We start from the raw sequence: 15,646 nt of genomic DNA, 5'->3' as shown, positions 1-15,646 counted from the left end.
AAGCAGCTCAGTGTCTTTGCTTACGCCTTTTTTAGCTGCTGACTTGTGTTGGGCAGCAGGAGCAGACAGCAGGGACACTTCCATCCCTCACTTCCTATATCAGGGCTAAATCCAGAGGGAAAAGGCTCAGGAGCTACTCAGGGTGTCAGTCCTCAGAAATACTTGAACTGCTTTTTGGGAGGGTTGCTTATTGAGACCAGATTTTTGGTGTGTCTTGTGTGGGTTTTTTATTTCCAAGGTGTTTTGATAACATTCAGGAAGATTTCTATTCCAAAAGGGTTGTCAAGGCCTGGCCCAGGCTGCCCAGGGCAGTGGTGGAGTCCCCATCCCTGGAGGGGATTCAAAGCTGTGGAGCTGTGGTGCTGAGGTCCATGGTCTTAGTGGTGACCTGGCAGTGCTGGGTTAAGGGTTGGACTGGATGATCTTTAAGGTCTATTCCAACCATAACAGTTGTGTGATTCTCAAATACCACAGGTGATGCAGGAGATGAGTGATTAAAACACAATCCCAGGCATGTTTAGGGCAGTGACTGTGAGGAGTGAGATGCATTTCACTGTGATTCATCTTCCACCAAGACTGAGATTTACATTTTGAGAACCTGAAGAGTGCCTTGTTTACAGTGCAGGAGGATTGGAAAGGACAGGCAGGATTTTCCCAGATTTTGTTTAATGGAAAGCACACACTGTCAGATTTATAATCTGCTCTTCCTTTTGATGATTGTCCTCAAAGGGATTATCTGCCCATCTTTAACCTCTTCATTTTTGGTGTCTCTGGACATTTATTTGTGTCTGTCTAATCTCCTTTCCCAGCGTAGCTGTAATCTTTATTAACAAATCAGCCAGCCTCGCTTCTTCCAAAGTAGCCGGCTCCTCCCGCTCAGAGGGGCTCCAGGGCAGACAGGCTGCTAGCTTCTCATGTCACACAGCCCATGATGTCAGAGCAACCATCCCCTGATTGTTTTGTTCTTACCAAACTTGTTTTTCAACAGAGAATCCAGGCCAGAACCTGAACAGACTATTTCAGGAAGTACCGAAACGAAGAAATGGGGCTGAAGGTACGTCACAGGCAGGTGTTTTTCTTTGCAGTCGATGCCTAGGGAGTGGAGTGTGCTTTAGCTGTGTGTTGCCTTAAAACTGTGCAGTTTGATTCTGGCCTGGAATCTGATAGAAAAACAGACAGTAAGTATAAAACAAACCATGGGTTAGAGCAGCACTTTGCTTTCTATAATTCTGCTGTTGCTGTACTAACACAACCCTGTTTGGAACTTTCTTCCGCTTCCAGCTTCGCTGCCTAAAAAAAAGAGAGTGCTGGGAGTGGCTTCATCAAATCATCAGATCTGTTGAGATGATGCTGCTTTCTGTGCTGCTTTTGCCATTTCAGAGAGAGAAAGGTGGACAATTAGCTGTAAGCCAGCATCAGCTGCATTCTGCTTCTGCTCTAGCTTCACTTCTCTCTTCTCGTGGGGCTTATGTGGACAAATAGACTTTAATGCACCGATCAGTTAGTGAGACACTGCAGTATGGTGTGTGAAAAAGAGAAGAAAAATCAGCATCAGATGGGTAAATTCTCACTGAACAGGAAGTGCAAACAGTTTTCTTCCTTATCGATTAGTAGCAGAATTTTTGTTTTTAGCAAGGCAAGAGGAGGAAGAAAAACCAAAAGCAGGTACCCTGAAAGTGTGGTCGTTTGAGTGCAGTCAGAAACTCTGTAGTGAGAACCTGGTGAGGAAAACCACAGCTGAGGGCAGGAGCAGCCACAGTCACAGTTTTCCCTCCTCTTCTTCCCCTTAGTGGTTAACAAAACTGAAACCAAACCAAAGAGCCAAGTACTAGCTCTGAGCTGGAGGGTATTTCAGAAGGTATCTGCCTTTAAATGACTGTTTCTCTTCGTGCATTAACCTCCAGAATGTTGAAAAATAGTTTTATCCAGTTACTGTTTAATTCTCTTTTGGGCTGAACATACTCACATGCACTCATCCTACCTGGCCTACGAGCAGATGCCATTTGTAAAGTGATTCCTGATCATCTGTTTTCAGCTATCTTCCTTTCCCCTCTGGTGCTTTTCCTTTCTGTTTCCTCTTCCCTTTCGTTTCCTCTTCCCTTCTGTTTCCTCTCCCCTTCCAAAAAAAATAAAAATGGAAAGGGAAAAAGCAGACCTAGATGTGTGTTACCTTGGCAAAGGAGTACATGACCACCTAGCCCTTCCTCTGCTGATGGCAGTGTTCTTCTGACTCCAGTGCAGCTGCAGACAGGCCTGTGCACAAGGAGGGGGTTTTGCCCTTCTGATGTTCAGGATGCTCTCGGTGGTGTAAATGTTGGTCACGGTCCTCTGTAAAGTGTCGTCAGGTGCTGCTGGCAGGATTTCAGTGTGTGCTGCCTGGCTGTGTGTTACAAACACCAACCCCCCAACAGCAGTGTTCCCAGTGTCATCAGTTTTGTTTTCCTCCTCAGGTAATATAACCACAAGAATCCGAACCACAGAGACTGGCTCTGATGAAGCCATCAAATCCATTCTCGAGCAAGCCAAAAGGGAGCTGCAAGTACAGAAAACAGGTACAGGCTCATTTTGCCTCCTCTTCCTTTTATTGCAGGACCTAATTAAAACAATTACCATGAGCTTTCTGGTCAGTTAATTATATTCTTAAATCCTTGAATGTAGATTTGAATAGTTGGGGTTTTGTTGGAGTATTTTTGTTTTGTTTTTTAAGTCTTATCTTTTTATTTAGTGGAGGCTGTCTCAAAGGCATCCCAAGTTAAGGTTACATGTCACAGCTTGGTGTGGTCTCTGTCCACTCTGCTCTGCCCCACTCCTGGTGTGAGATTGATAAACACCTTTTTCCATGTGCAGAGCTCTCCTCCTCTCCTCTCCTCTCCTCTCCTCTCCTCTCCTCTCCTCTCCTCTCCTCTCCTCTCCTCTCCTCTCCTCTCCTCTCCTCTCCTCTCCTCTCCTCTCCTCTCCTCTCCTCTCCTCTCCTCTCCTCTCCTCTCCTCTCCTCTCCTCTCCTCTCCTCTCCCCTCCTCTCCTCTCCCCTCTCCCCTCTCCCCTCTCCTCCTCCCCTCCCTTCCCCTCTCCTCTCCTCTCCTCTCCTCTCCTCTCCTCTCCTCTCCTCTCCTCTCCTCTCCTCTCCTCTCCTCTCCTCTCCTCTCCTCTCCTCTCCTCTCCTCTCCTCTCCTCTCCTCTCCTCTCCTCTCCTCTCCTCTCCTCTCCTCTCCTCTCCTCTCCTCTCCTCTCCTCTCCCCTCCCCTCCCCTCCCCTCCTCTCCTCTCCTCTCCCCTCCCCTCCCCTCCCTTTCCCTCTCCTCTCCTCTCCTCTCCTCTCCTCTCCTCTCCTCTCCTCTCCTCTCCTCTCCTCTCCTCTCCTCTCCTCTCCCCTCCCTTCCTCTCCCCTCCCTTCCCCTCTCCTCTCCTCTCCCCTCCCCTCCTCCCCTCCCTTCCCCTCTCCTCTCCTCTCCTCTCCTCTCCTCTCCTCTCCTCTCCTCTCCTCTCCTCTCCTCTCCTCTCCTCTCCTCTCCTCTCCTCATCTCTCCTCTCATTGTACGCTGGTGTGTAATTAAGATTTCTGTCTACCCCATGGCCCTCCCACCTTTACAAAAAGAGGGTTTTAAAAGCAAAAGGGTTTTTTTTTAAACCCTTAAAAGGAGTTGCAGTACTGCTGAAGGGCTGATGCTGAAACAGAAAGTACTTTATAATGCTTTTGATTAGTTTATTGAAGTCACTCCCAATTTACCCTTTTGGATAGTTGTCTTTTAGATGAAAACTCAACTAATCTCCTGGCAAACCAGAAGAGCCTGGTTAAGGCATGGTTTGAATCATATGGCTTCATACAAATCATGATTGCATGGAGAAAATCACAGGCTGTGTGCAAAGCACCTTGTTCAGGGCCACCTTTCATCTGAGATTCTCAGACTTCCTTTCCAGCCCCCAAAGCCCTATGAAACCAGCAGATAAACCAGAAGCTGTAATCCCCCTGTCTTTTTTTTCCCCTCCATTTCTTAGCTTTTATAGTGTCTGACAGGAAGGAATGTAGGGAGGCAAATCTGGAAATGGGTTCAGACGAGGCCTATTATTACCAGAATAATACACAGCCTGTTCCAAGTCTTGTTTCACTTTCTGGCCAGTTCTGGCAGTGTACAAGTTCCCTGTCCCCATCTAGTGCTTCCCTTTCCCTTTTCTCTGTAGAGTAGCTTCCAGAGGAATTCCTTTCCAAGCACTGGGGACCTCTAGCTTAAATGGAAACAGATGACACTGCAAAACCCTCCTGGCTCTGCAGAGATAATTCTGCACCCACGTTCCAGTCTCTGCTCATCCCCAACTGCCTCCCAAGTCCAGGTTCACCACTGAAGCCATGGAGTGGGATGGGTTGGAAGGGACCTTAGAGATCATCCAGTTCCAACCCCCTTCCATGGGCAGGGACAGTTCCCACCAGCCCAGGTTGCTCAAAGCCTCATCCAGCCTGGCCTTGAACACCTCCAGGGAGCCTCCCTGGGCAACCTGTTCCAGTGTCTCCCCACCCTCACTGGAAAGAATATCTTCCTCATCTCTAGTCTCAAAGCCATTACCCCTCGTCCTGTCACTACAAGCTCTTGTAAATAGGGCTGGTAAAATTTGTCCCTTTATGTGTTCCTGATGCATTTAGGTGTCACCTCTTCTGAGGGCACCTTTGGCTCCATCCTAGGGCTTCAGCTAAGGCATAGAGTGATGGCCAGGCATCAGCCTGGGGTTTGAGGAGCTGTTTTTTTCAGTGGTTGGGCCCATGGAAGAAGAAAACAGGAAGCAGGAGCATTATTTAGCTTGTCAAATGAAACCATGAAGTCTCTTCCTGAAGTTCTTGCTTTGTTGTAATTTGTGTGTTACGTTGTGGGAGGTAAAAGGGCTCTCTTTGTACTGTCAGAGGCTATTAGCAGTCTGTCCAGGTGAATGCAGCTGTGCTCCCTTCTGAGTGTCTGTTACAATTCATTTGTGGAGAGAGGAGTGGAAGGTTAAATAACTTGATAAATCGACCCATAAAATGTTATTGACCCTGTGGGGAGGGGGAGGAAGAGGTGAAGGCTTGACTTGCAAAGACATTTAGTTGGCAATGAACCTGCAGGTAGTCCAAGAGCTCTGTGCCCGGTTGGCAGCTCAGTTTCCAGAGAGGAGCTTTGGCAATCTGAGCTCCCTTTGGAAAGTGCAAGTCTTTCTTCCTCCCTCCCATCCAGAAATGTCCTGCAGCCTTTCCTTTGGGTTTGCTTTGTTGCTTGTTGTGTTTTGTTTTCTGGTGGGGGACTGTTGACAGTAGCAGATGTTGAAGCTGAAGCATATTCCTCTGTTGCATTTAGTCTCTTGGTTGTTTTTCATAGCTGAGCCGGCTCAGCCGCCTTCTGCATCTAGCAGTGGCAATTCTGATGATGCTATTCGATCCATTCTGCAACAAGCCCGACGGGAAATGGAGGCACAGCAGGCTGCCCTTGAACCTGCCTTAAAAACACCACCCTTATCTCAAGCTGACATTTCTATCCTCTCCCCCAAACTAGTATCTACACCTGCAATGTCTTCGGTTTCCAGCTATTCTCCTTTGGCCATATCCCTGAAGAAACACTCATCTGTCACTGATTCCAGTATCTCTGCATTGCAGAACCTCTCTGGGCTCAAAAAGGAGCCTCAGGAGGCACCTGTTTTAGAGCTTCATGGCATAAGTGATTCTGCCCAGGGTATGTTGAGGCATGTTAAAAATGAGTTGGGACGTGGTGGTGTTTGGAAGGACCATTGGTGGAATACTGTGCAGCATGAGAGAAGAAATACAGCTCTGCCCGAAGATGTAAAAGTTGAGGAAGCCAGTGGTGGAAAAGAAAAGGTCAGCAATCAGACTAGGCCAGATCGTAGCCAGCTCCAAGGACCATCTTCTTCAGAGTACTGGAAAGAGTGGCCAAACGCTGAATCTCCGTACTCCCAGAGTTCTGACTTGAGCATGACTGGGGCGAGTCGCAGCGAGACGCCACAGAATAGCCCTCTCCCTTCATCCCCTATCGTGTCTTTGTCCAAGCCATCCAAACCTTCAGTTCCTCCACTGACACCCGAGCAGTATGAGATTTATATGTACCAGGAGGTGGATACGATAGAGCTAACGCGGCAGGTCAAGGAAAAGCTAGCAAAGAATGGCATCTGCCAAAGGATCTTTGGGGAAAAGGTAAAGAACTGGTTCTCTCTTCTTCCACCAGTGTTGTCTGTGTGCCCTGTGCTCCCTGTGTTGCAAGGCTGAACTGGAGGGGGTTGGCCCATGTGTGTCCTGGGGAAATAGGTTTGCTTCCTACAGACAGAGACTGGCTCCGGCCACTTGTGATTAGAAACGGGGTCCCCAGGCTCAGAAGCATCAACAGTCATTGAGGTTTAGTATTCCATGCATCACGGAGTGAATTCATGGAATATTTCAGTTATGCCATTGTCATGACTTGAGAGTCTTCAGTTTTGTTCTAAGTGAAGGTTATGGACACAAGAGCTTCTTTTTTTTTTTTTTTTTTTTTTTTGGCCTTAATATTTGGAAATGCTCAGGAGGGTTTTTAAACAAAGAGAGGGAGAATCCCCTTCCTGCCCTTGGTCTGCAGGCAAGAATTCAGTCACTGCTTGGTCTCTCCGTGTGCTTTGAGGCATTCCTGGGCAGGTACTTTGGCTTCTGCTACAGAAGGCACCACGAGGCCTTCCCCACTTCTCACCTTGTGGGCCCTAAGCGTTGGACACGTGGGATTTCAGGGGGGTTCCCTCAGCACCAGCAGACACTTCCCATGCTGGAAGCAGTGGTGGGCATCTGGTGGCTTCCCTCCCTTGAAAGCATCGAATCGATCCTGCAGTATAATAGAAGCTGGCATCGTGCTGTTAGCTTTGTGCTGAGATGTAAACTGAAAAGCCTGACCTCCTCGGGTCAGGAAGTATCCCATGGCAGCTTTCATTAAGGATGATTTTTAACCCCTGGCCCTCTGCTGAATTCCAGGCAGGTGATTGTGTTCTGCCTGCCTGCAGTTTCCCCTGCCCTACCCAGCACTGCAGGCAGCTCCTCTTAAATATTTACCTATGTGGAGCAGCCACTGCTACAGGTGCAGACACACCCCCCTCCTAATTCATACCCCAAAACATCAACCAAATGTAGGCCTGGTCTCAAAAGTCCCAATTATTTTCATTTGAGAACAAACTAGCTGCCAATCAGGGCCTGTTTCGTCTGCCCCTGTGTGCCTGGACTCTCTGCTTTTCCTGTTAGAACTGACGAAACTCTTTGACAGGAGATTGGAAAAGCATGCAAATGAAGAGCACCCTGCTCCTGCTGGTGGTGCTGCAGGAAAACCCCCCTCTCCAGAGCAAAAGCAGGAAAAAACCCCTTCTCCAGAAGGACACCATGGCAGGGGGGAAAACATTTCCATTCCAGGGTCTAGAGATGTCCTCTTGCAGTTCTGGTTGTCCTTCTCAGAGCGATAAGGGCACTAAAGGAAGCCAAAGTGACTTAAAATGAACCCCCCTGCTCCCCACCTCCAAATGTGTTAACGTGCCCTTCTTGGTTGCTTCACTTCAGGTGTTGGGGCTGTCCCAAGGAAGTGTCAGTGACATGCTCTCCAGGCCAAAGCCATGGAGCAAATTGACCCAAAAAGGCCGAGAACCATTTATTCGTATGCAGCTCTGGTTGAATGGTGAGCTGGGACAATGTGTCCTGCCTGCACAAGGGCAGCAACAAGGACAAGGTAATTAAAATTCCACTCTGTTGTTTGAATTGAGGAGGAGGAAATTCTCTTTTTTCTTTTTTTTTTTCTCCTTTTTTTTTTCCTTTTTTGGTTATTAAATCTGCAGTAAGGGAGACCCATACCCAGTACCAGTCCAGGCCTTGCTGGACCTGGCGGTGTCCATCTCTCAGCCCAGCTGGTCCCTAGGGAGACGTGCTGGGAGCCTTCATCAACCCAGCACTGGTTTATGTGTAATTGATCAGCTCTCAGGTTCCTAACTGGGGTGATGCTCTCTAGGCATGGCTGTGCTACCTGAGCCAACAAATTTGGGCCAGGGAGCTTGGAAATCCTGGCTGGGTCTGCTGGCTAGGGTCATAGAGGGGATTTTGATCATCCCTAGGAGCAGATTGATTGCTTTCTCCGGAGGTGAGCAGGAAGAATTGCACTTGAAAGGGGGGAATGCTGCGTTGCAATTACACTTTGATTGTGGCTCTCTCTTATCCCAGTGCCTATTGATAGAGAGAGGCCAGGCTAGAGCTGGCCTTGCTTGTCCCCCTGTAACGCCCTGAGTGAGCGGCGTGCCCCTGCCCAGGTCACGCTTTGCTGTTTGTTGAGCCTGCTTACTGTTGAGTTTGTGGTTTGGCATCTCCTTTGATTGTTCCCTGATTTTCCTCTCCTCTCTTATCTAGTCCTTCACTCTGTGACATCATTACAGGATTCCCTACAGCAGGGATGTGCAAGCTCAGGTAATCAGCTGGTTTCAATGATTTGCTGTGAAATAATTCTCTGTGCTTTTGTTACGTTTCCTTTGCTTTGATGCCGAGAGGTTCCTCACCTTCTGTTGGATCATGCAGGAGACCCTGCCATTTTTTTTTTATTATTAATGCAGTTAATTCCTCCTTCTCTCCTTGTTGCTATGGCAGATGTAGGCAGCACACATCTTTAGCTGCATATATTAGGTACAGAGGCTCCGTCTGATCTTAGCTCATCGCTTCTGTAGGAGGGTTTTTTACCACAGTTCAGCTTCCCCACTTGACATGTGACAGTGGTTGTACAACAAGCCTTGGGTTTGTAATGTGATCTCCTTACCCCAGCTGCTTTACTCCCTGACAAAGTTGTTGTTTTTTTTTTTTTCTGCTGCTTCCATTTGCAGAAAATCTGCTTTGTTACTGTGGAGGTAGGCAAAGGACCAGGTTGTGTCTTTGTCAGGTATTCCAAGCCCTCCTTTTTCGTCTCCCTCCCCTTTCCCTCTGCAAAAAACCCCAAAAAACCAAAAGCAGATGCTGCAAAGACAAGTGTCAAGGAGAAGTGAGTTGCTGAAGGTTTTCTAAGATAGCCACAGTATAGTAAGGAGGCTGGGACAGAGAGAGCAGCTGTGTTCCTGCTGTTAGATACCAAACTCTACCCACACAGGCTGCTTACCAGTGACACACTTGACTGACCTCATCTGTGCTCTGGAAAAACACTTGTGCCCTGCTCTGGACTCACAGCCAGAGCCCTGTGTTGGAAGGTTACTGGCATTTCAGGATACAGAGATGGAAGGCTTGTGATCATCTTCCACCTTTCTGCCATTCTGAAACACCTTTATTTTTTATTTTTCTGGAGCTTGCAGGATTTATTCTGAATACCCCACCCCTCTTTTCCTCCCTACTGGAAAACTATTCAGCTGACACACAGGAAGGTTGTGCTGCCATGCAACCAGACCTGGGCAGGCTTAGAGTTGGGCAGGGAGAAATGGAATGAAATTCAACAAAGGCAAGAGTAGAGTCTTGCACCTGGGAATGAACAGTCCCAGGTATGAATACAGGTTGGGGACAGCCCTGCTGGAGAGCAGTGAAGGGGAAAAGGACCTGGGGGTCCTAGTGTATGGGAGGTTGACCATGAGCCAGCAATGTGCTCTGGTGGCCAAGAAGGCCAATGGCATCCTGGAGTAGATTAGAAGGGCTGTGGTCAGTAGGTCAAGAGAGGTTCTCCTTGCCCTGGTGAGGTCACATCTGGAATATTGTGTCCACTTCTGAGCTCCTCAGTTCAGGAACGACTTCAGGGAACTGCTTGAAAGAGTCCAGCACAGAGCCACAAAGATGATGAAGGCAGTGGAAGATCTTCCTCATGAGGAGAGCCTGAGGGAGCTGAGGGCTCTGTAGCTTGAAGAGGAGGAGCCTGAGAGGTGACCTCATTGCTGTTGATAAAGATGTGCAGGGGGAGTGCCCAGAGGCTGGAGCCAGGCTCTGCTGGGTGATGCCCAATGCCAGCACAAGGGGCAGGGGTGGAAGCTGAGGCATAGGAAGTTCCTTGGAAACAGGAGGAAAAAAAAAATCCCTATGATGGTGACAGAGCCCTGGAGCAGGCTGCCCAGGGTGGTTGTGGAGTCTCCTCTGGAGATATTCCAAACCCAGCTGGATGTGTTCCTGTGTGACCTGCTCTGGGTGCTCCTGCTCTGGCAGGGGGGGTTGGGCTGGATGAGCTTTGGAGGTCCCTTCCAGCCCCTCACATTCTGTGATTCTGTGATAAGATTTTGCTAGAAGGAAATCCCTGAAGATATCCACCCCACATTTTTCTTAGGAAGAATAGTTTAAAAGAAATAGATAAAAGCCTTAAAAAAAAATAATAAAAGCAAGCCCTTGGTAAAAACAAGGCATGAAACAAACCCCAGATGGGAAGATTTCTTTGCAATCAGAGGGCTATTGTTCCTTATAGCCAAGCATTTAGTGACCATGGAAATTTCCTGCCACGTTGTACACACTGCTGTTCATTAACAGGGTGCCACTAACTACTTTCTTGTTGCATCAATACTGTGCAAGAGGAACAGTTACAGTTCTGAGTGCCTAAGACAGCGTGGAAAATATGAGTAATTAATTGTAGCCATTTTTCAGAGGAATTTGAAATCAGAGGAGCTGGGAAAAGGCCTCATTGTTATTGCTAATCATCATATTTATGACTAACTGCAATTAGAAAAGATTGGAAGCAAAGCCCAGAGCGTTAAAATCCGACCACCTTAGGGATTCCCCCGAGGCTGGCTAGTAGCTGAAAGTGATTTCCTTCAGGAAGTTTTGCTGCTGTGATATTTTGCTCTCCTCCCACACTCCCAATCTCGTTTGTCAGTTCCTGCCCTTGAGCTAATGTTTGGTGAGGAGACACTTTGCTATCAGCTAATAAAATCATATTATTGATGATCCCCCTCCTCCTCTCCTTACAGCAGGCTCACAGCAGAAAAAATGAGCTCCTGCCCTTTGCTTCCTCCTGCCTGCAGATTAAAATTGGTCTTTCCTTGGTGCCTCTCTCACTCTCTCTCTCTCTTTGCATAAAAGAAGGAGAAAGGTTGTGACACCCCCCAGAACAAAACCAAGTTGTCTGAAGGAGGAAGGGCAGTTGGGGAATGTTCTGTTGTTAGCAGCTGTTCTGTAGCTAAAAGAGCAAACAGTTTGGAAAAGGTAATAATAATATAATATAGTATTAATATCTATAATATGATACTAATATCGATAATAACTACCATATTAGTAGTAATAATAGCATTAATAGTAATAATTATGATAATAGTAGTAATAATTATTAAATATGCATTATTAAATATATATAATTAGATATTATTATAAATAAAAGCTAAACATTATTAAGAAAATAATATTAATAAAATAATAAAAATTATTATTATTATTACTACTACTACTATTACTATTATTACTATTACTATTATTATTATTCTCTCTTTGTGAGAGATCCTCTGCTCCTGGGCAGGGAGAGAGGGGGAAAAAAAGAAAGAGACAGCTCCAATTTTCTGCTCTTCTGAGACATTTCCCAGGAAAGGTTGCCTGCTTGTAATTTTAAACCAGAAATTAATCAGAATAATTCTGGCTCAAGAAAAGGTCTGGAGCCTTGTCTATGCATCGAAGCCTTTCCCTCCATGCATTCAACAAGTTCCAAGCCAATTACATTTGGCTTGGAACTTTTTGAATGCATGGAGGGAAAGGAGTCAAATGAAACTAATACACTGAGTGGCTCCTGAGGGCTTTGCCAAGAAGGTCTTCAGTCTGCTGAGTGCCAGCATTCATTGTTACATCTCAGACTTTTATCAGCTGGGAGTATTTTCAGGGCCTTGGACATGGAGTCCAGCAAACTAGCAAAATTTTCTGGGTTTCTGACCCAATTTGTTGCCCTTCCAGAGCTGAAGGGTTTGATGGCAGCCATACAATGGCAAAGGCTTAGCACAGACAGCTTGGGTCCAATGGAGGATTGTGTCCAGTTCTGGGCCCCCCAGCTCAAGAGGGACAGGGAACTGCTGGAGAGAGTGCAGGGGAGGCTGCAAAGCTGCTGAGGGGCCTGGAGCAGCTCTGTGAGGAGCAAAGGCTGAGAGCCCTGGGGCTGAGAGCCTGCAGAAGAGCAGCCCCAGAGGGGAGCTGAGCAATGCTCAGCAAGAGCTAAAGGAGCTGTGGGGGGCAAGAGGCTGGGGCCAGACTCTGCTCAGTGGTGCCCAGGGCCAGCACAAGGGGCAGCAAGGGGCACGAAAGTGTAAGCCAGGAGGCTGTATGTGAAGAGGAGGAGAAAGTTGTTTGTTGTGAGGGTGCTGGAGGCCTGGAGCAGGCTGGCCAGAGAGGTTGTGGGGTCTCCTTCCTGGAGACATTGAGGACCCCTCTGGACACACTCTGGTGTGACCTGCCCTAGGTGACCCTGCTCTGGCAGGGGGATTGGACTGGATGATCTCTGGAGATGCCTTCCAACCCCTACCATTCTGTGATTCATAGAAATCTGTTCTTTTGTCCTCCTGTTTTCCACCGTCACACGTGGACAGATGGACCCAGCAGTCTCCTGTATGTGGGAATGAATGGATTAGCATTAGATATATTTACATATTTTTATATATGAGAACGATAGCAAGGAGAATCTTCTTTTTCCTGTTTGAAAGCTACATGTATGCATTTTGAAGCCCCATATTCTCTACCAAAATAAAGCCCCAGCTCTGGAATCACAGAATCATGGAGGAGTATATCTCTGGATTTTCTGCCTGGGACCTTTCATCGAGGCTTTGGTGATTTGGTGCAGCTTTCAGTGAAGGTGCTTTACACAGAAATGGTCTCTGTGTGGTACCCAAGGTGGTCAAAAATAGCATTCCTGTGCCTTGTCTACCATTTTTTGCTGTACATTTCTTTCCACCTAAATGCTCTAATGCCCTTGGGTAAATCCGCCTTGTTAATGATTTATGTGTCAGAAGCACAAACCAAATCACATGGAAACAAACAAAAAGAAGTTGAATTAGTGTCACCCAACTGCATCAGCAGGTTTTTTCATGATGAATTTGGCCCTTTAGTTGCATGGCTGATGCTCAGAGCTTGGGACAGTAGCCATGTGCCAGAAGAAGGTTTGTGTGCTTGGGTATTTTTCTGAATCCTAGTTTTATTTTCATAGCATCATGGAATAGTTTGGGTTGGAAGGGACCTTCAAAGCTCATCCAGTCCACCCCCCTGCACTCAGCAGGGACATCCTCCACTAGATCAGGTTGCTCAGAGCCTTGTCCAGCCTCACCTTCAATATCTCCAGGGATGGAGCCTCAACCACCTCCCTGGGCAATCTGTTGCAGTGTTCCAGCAGCCTCCTGGTGCAGAACTTGTTCCTCATTTCCAATCTCAATCTGCTCTGCTCTCATTTCAAACCATTGTCCCTGGTCCTGTCCCTGCAGGCCTTTGGGAACAGTCCCTCTGCAGCCTTCCTGTAGCCCCTTCAGGTACTGGGAGGCTGCTCTGAGGTCTCCCTGGAGCCTTCTCTTCTCCAGGCTGAAGAACTCCAGCTCCCTCAGCCTGTTTCCATATGGGAGGTTCTCCAGCCCTCTGATCATCTCTGTGGCCTCCCCTGCACCTGCTCCAGCAGTTCCATGTCCTTCCTGTGTCAAGTGCTCCATAGCTGGATGCAGTACTCCAGGTGAGGTCTCACCAGAGCAGAGTGACAGAATCCTCTCTTTCCGTGGCCCTCCTCTGGACAAGCCAACATTGTTTTTTGGTGCTGTTGATTTTGTAGCTGCCAGCAGCAAAGCTGAATTTTTATTCACTCGTGTCTTTCTCCTCTGTGAAGGACAGAGAGTGTCTCTGCACTTCATTAAAGCCTTGTAAATGCTCAGTGGGAGAAGCTGTGCCTTTTTGGTGTGTGTTTCTGCAAGGGTCGTCTCATGACCTAATGTGGAAATCTTCATTTGCCGATCCAGCTGCGGGGTGATCTCAGGGGATTCTGAATTTCCCTTTTGTTTGTCTTCCTTTCTGGGTATCATCCATCATTCCTAACCTCATGCTGCTTAGCAATAGGAAGGCTCAGGGGAGCTGAAGGAAGGATTATAGCAGCAGAAAATGGGGAGCTAATTAGAGCTTGTTTCAAAACCAGAATCGAGCTCGAGATAATTGCATATTATCTGCTGATTTAAAAAGCCAAGATCCACTCTATTTAGATCAAGTGAAATATGCAGAGCAGCTTTATTTTCAAACTAAAACAGCTGTAACAACAGGGAGATTACTTCTTCTTGTCCCTTGGGTAAGAAAATCTGAGCACAAATAAAAAGAGAGAGAGAGAATGCAGTCTGTGATTTACTGTGGCTGTGGTGTGAGCACAGACACTGTGGGGTGATGATGAAGCCAGGGAGCCAGGGTGGATTTCTTGCTGGAATTCCTCTTCCTGCAGCAGCTTCTGCACTGAGAAATGCTCGAGGAATATGAGGCAGGTGGTGAACTGTGCTGGGTAGATCTGCTCAGTTCCCTACTACCAAGAGGATGCTGTCACATTGATTACTCTGAAAGAAATCAAGTTTATTTCCAAGGTGTTTTGATAAACATTCAGGGAAGATTTCTACTCCAAAAGGGTTGTCCAGGCCTGGCCCAGGCTGCCCAGGGCAGTGGTGGAGTCCCCATCCCTGGAGGGATTTCAAAGCCCTGGAGATGTGGTGCTGAGGTCCATGGTTTAATGGTGCCCTGGCAGTGTTGGATTAGGGGTTGGACTCAATGATCTTTAAGGTCTCTTCCAACCGTAACAGTTGTGTGATTCTGTGAGGAGAGAGTGTGTTTGGGGCTGGTCAGTGGTACCATCCTGCTGTGCTACCAACCATGTGCTCATGGTGGCAGTGGAGAACTTGTTGCTCCCCATATCTCCATGATTCAAGATTGTTTCTTTCACTTCAGCCTGAGAGGAGGTTGCAGTGAGGTGGGGGTTGGTCTCTTCTCCCTGGTACCAAGTGATAGAAGGAGAGGAAATGGCCTGAAATTGTGCCAGGGGAAGGTTAGGTTGGATATTTGGAAAAAAAATCTTTACTGCAAGAGTGGTCAGGGATTGGCACAGGCTGCCCAGGGAGATGGTGGAGTCCCCATCCCTGGAGGTGTTCAAGTAAGGTGTGGCCATGGCACTTGGGGCCATGGTTTAGTGGTCATGGTGGGATTGTTGATGGCCAGACTCAGTGATCTTAGAGGTCTTTTGCAACCCAAACAATTCTGTGATTCTAAGATGGTTCTGTTTGGTTTTGGAAGGGCAGAGCTGTCCATGATGGTGCTCCAGAGCACAACTGGGATTAGGATTTGCTGAATCCTTAGTAGCTGGAGATCATCTGAGTTAGCAGTGGAGAGATGCTGACAGGTCTTCCCAAATTTGAGGTGGTTTGTGTTGTTGAATCAAAAAGAGAGATTGTTCTGCAGTCATTTGCTGGCAGAATTGTCTGATACATAATGTTTGTGAGGAGTGTAGTCCATAATATGGATGAGAAGGGGAGAGAAGGGATGTGGCTCTCAGTAGCTGAGCAGCTGGCCTGCAAGGATTCCTTGCACTGAAGTTGGACGTTTGATGGCCAGGTTTTGAGTGCATGCATTGGGCTGAGCAGGATGGCTTCTTTTGTGCCAGGTTAAAGTTTGGAGCTGAAGAGTTGAGGCAGCCAAGGAGCTGTCTTGGTGCTGCCCCTGGAGCACACTGCTGTGTGCTACTGAGGTCTCCACATTCTCTCTG

General features: G+C 47.5%; 1 protein-coding gene across 6 annotated transcripts in view; it reads left to right on the top strand.

Moving 5' to 3' along the window:
* The window catches only part of CUX1 (cut like homeobox 1), a 384,575-nt gene that overhangs the window by 282,711 nt on the left and 86,218 nt on the right, over positions 1–15,646 (top strand). The window contains exons 16-20 of one of the 6 annotated variants that reach the window (XM_054394422.1): positions 989–1,054; positions 2,451–2,552; positions 5,339–6,165; positions 7,537–7,702; positions 8,371–8,427. The exons of the other annotated variants lie outside the window; for them this stretch is intronic. Of the exons in view, the coding sequence (XP_054250397.1) occupies positions 989–1,054; positions 2,451–2,552; positions 5,339–6,165; positions 7,537–7,702; positions 8,371–8,427 (1,218 nt within the window). The remainder of the gene's footprint in view (positions 1–988; positions 1,055–2,450; positions 2,553–5,338; positions 6,166–7,536; positions 7,703–8,370; positions 8,428–15,646) is intronic. 6 annotated transcript variants of the gene reach the window in all.

Source organism: Indicator indicator, chromosome 30 (assembly GCF_027791375.1).
Source record: "Indicator indicator isolate 239-I01 chromosome 30, UM_Iind_1.1, whole genome shotgun sequence".
NCBI classification, from domain to species: Eukaryota; Metazoa; Chordata; class Aves; order Piciformes; family Indicatoridae; genus Indicator; species Indicator indicator.
This window is presented reverse-complemented; position numbering and strand designations above follow the sequence as displayed.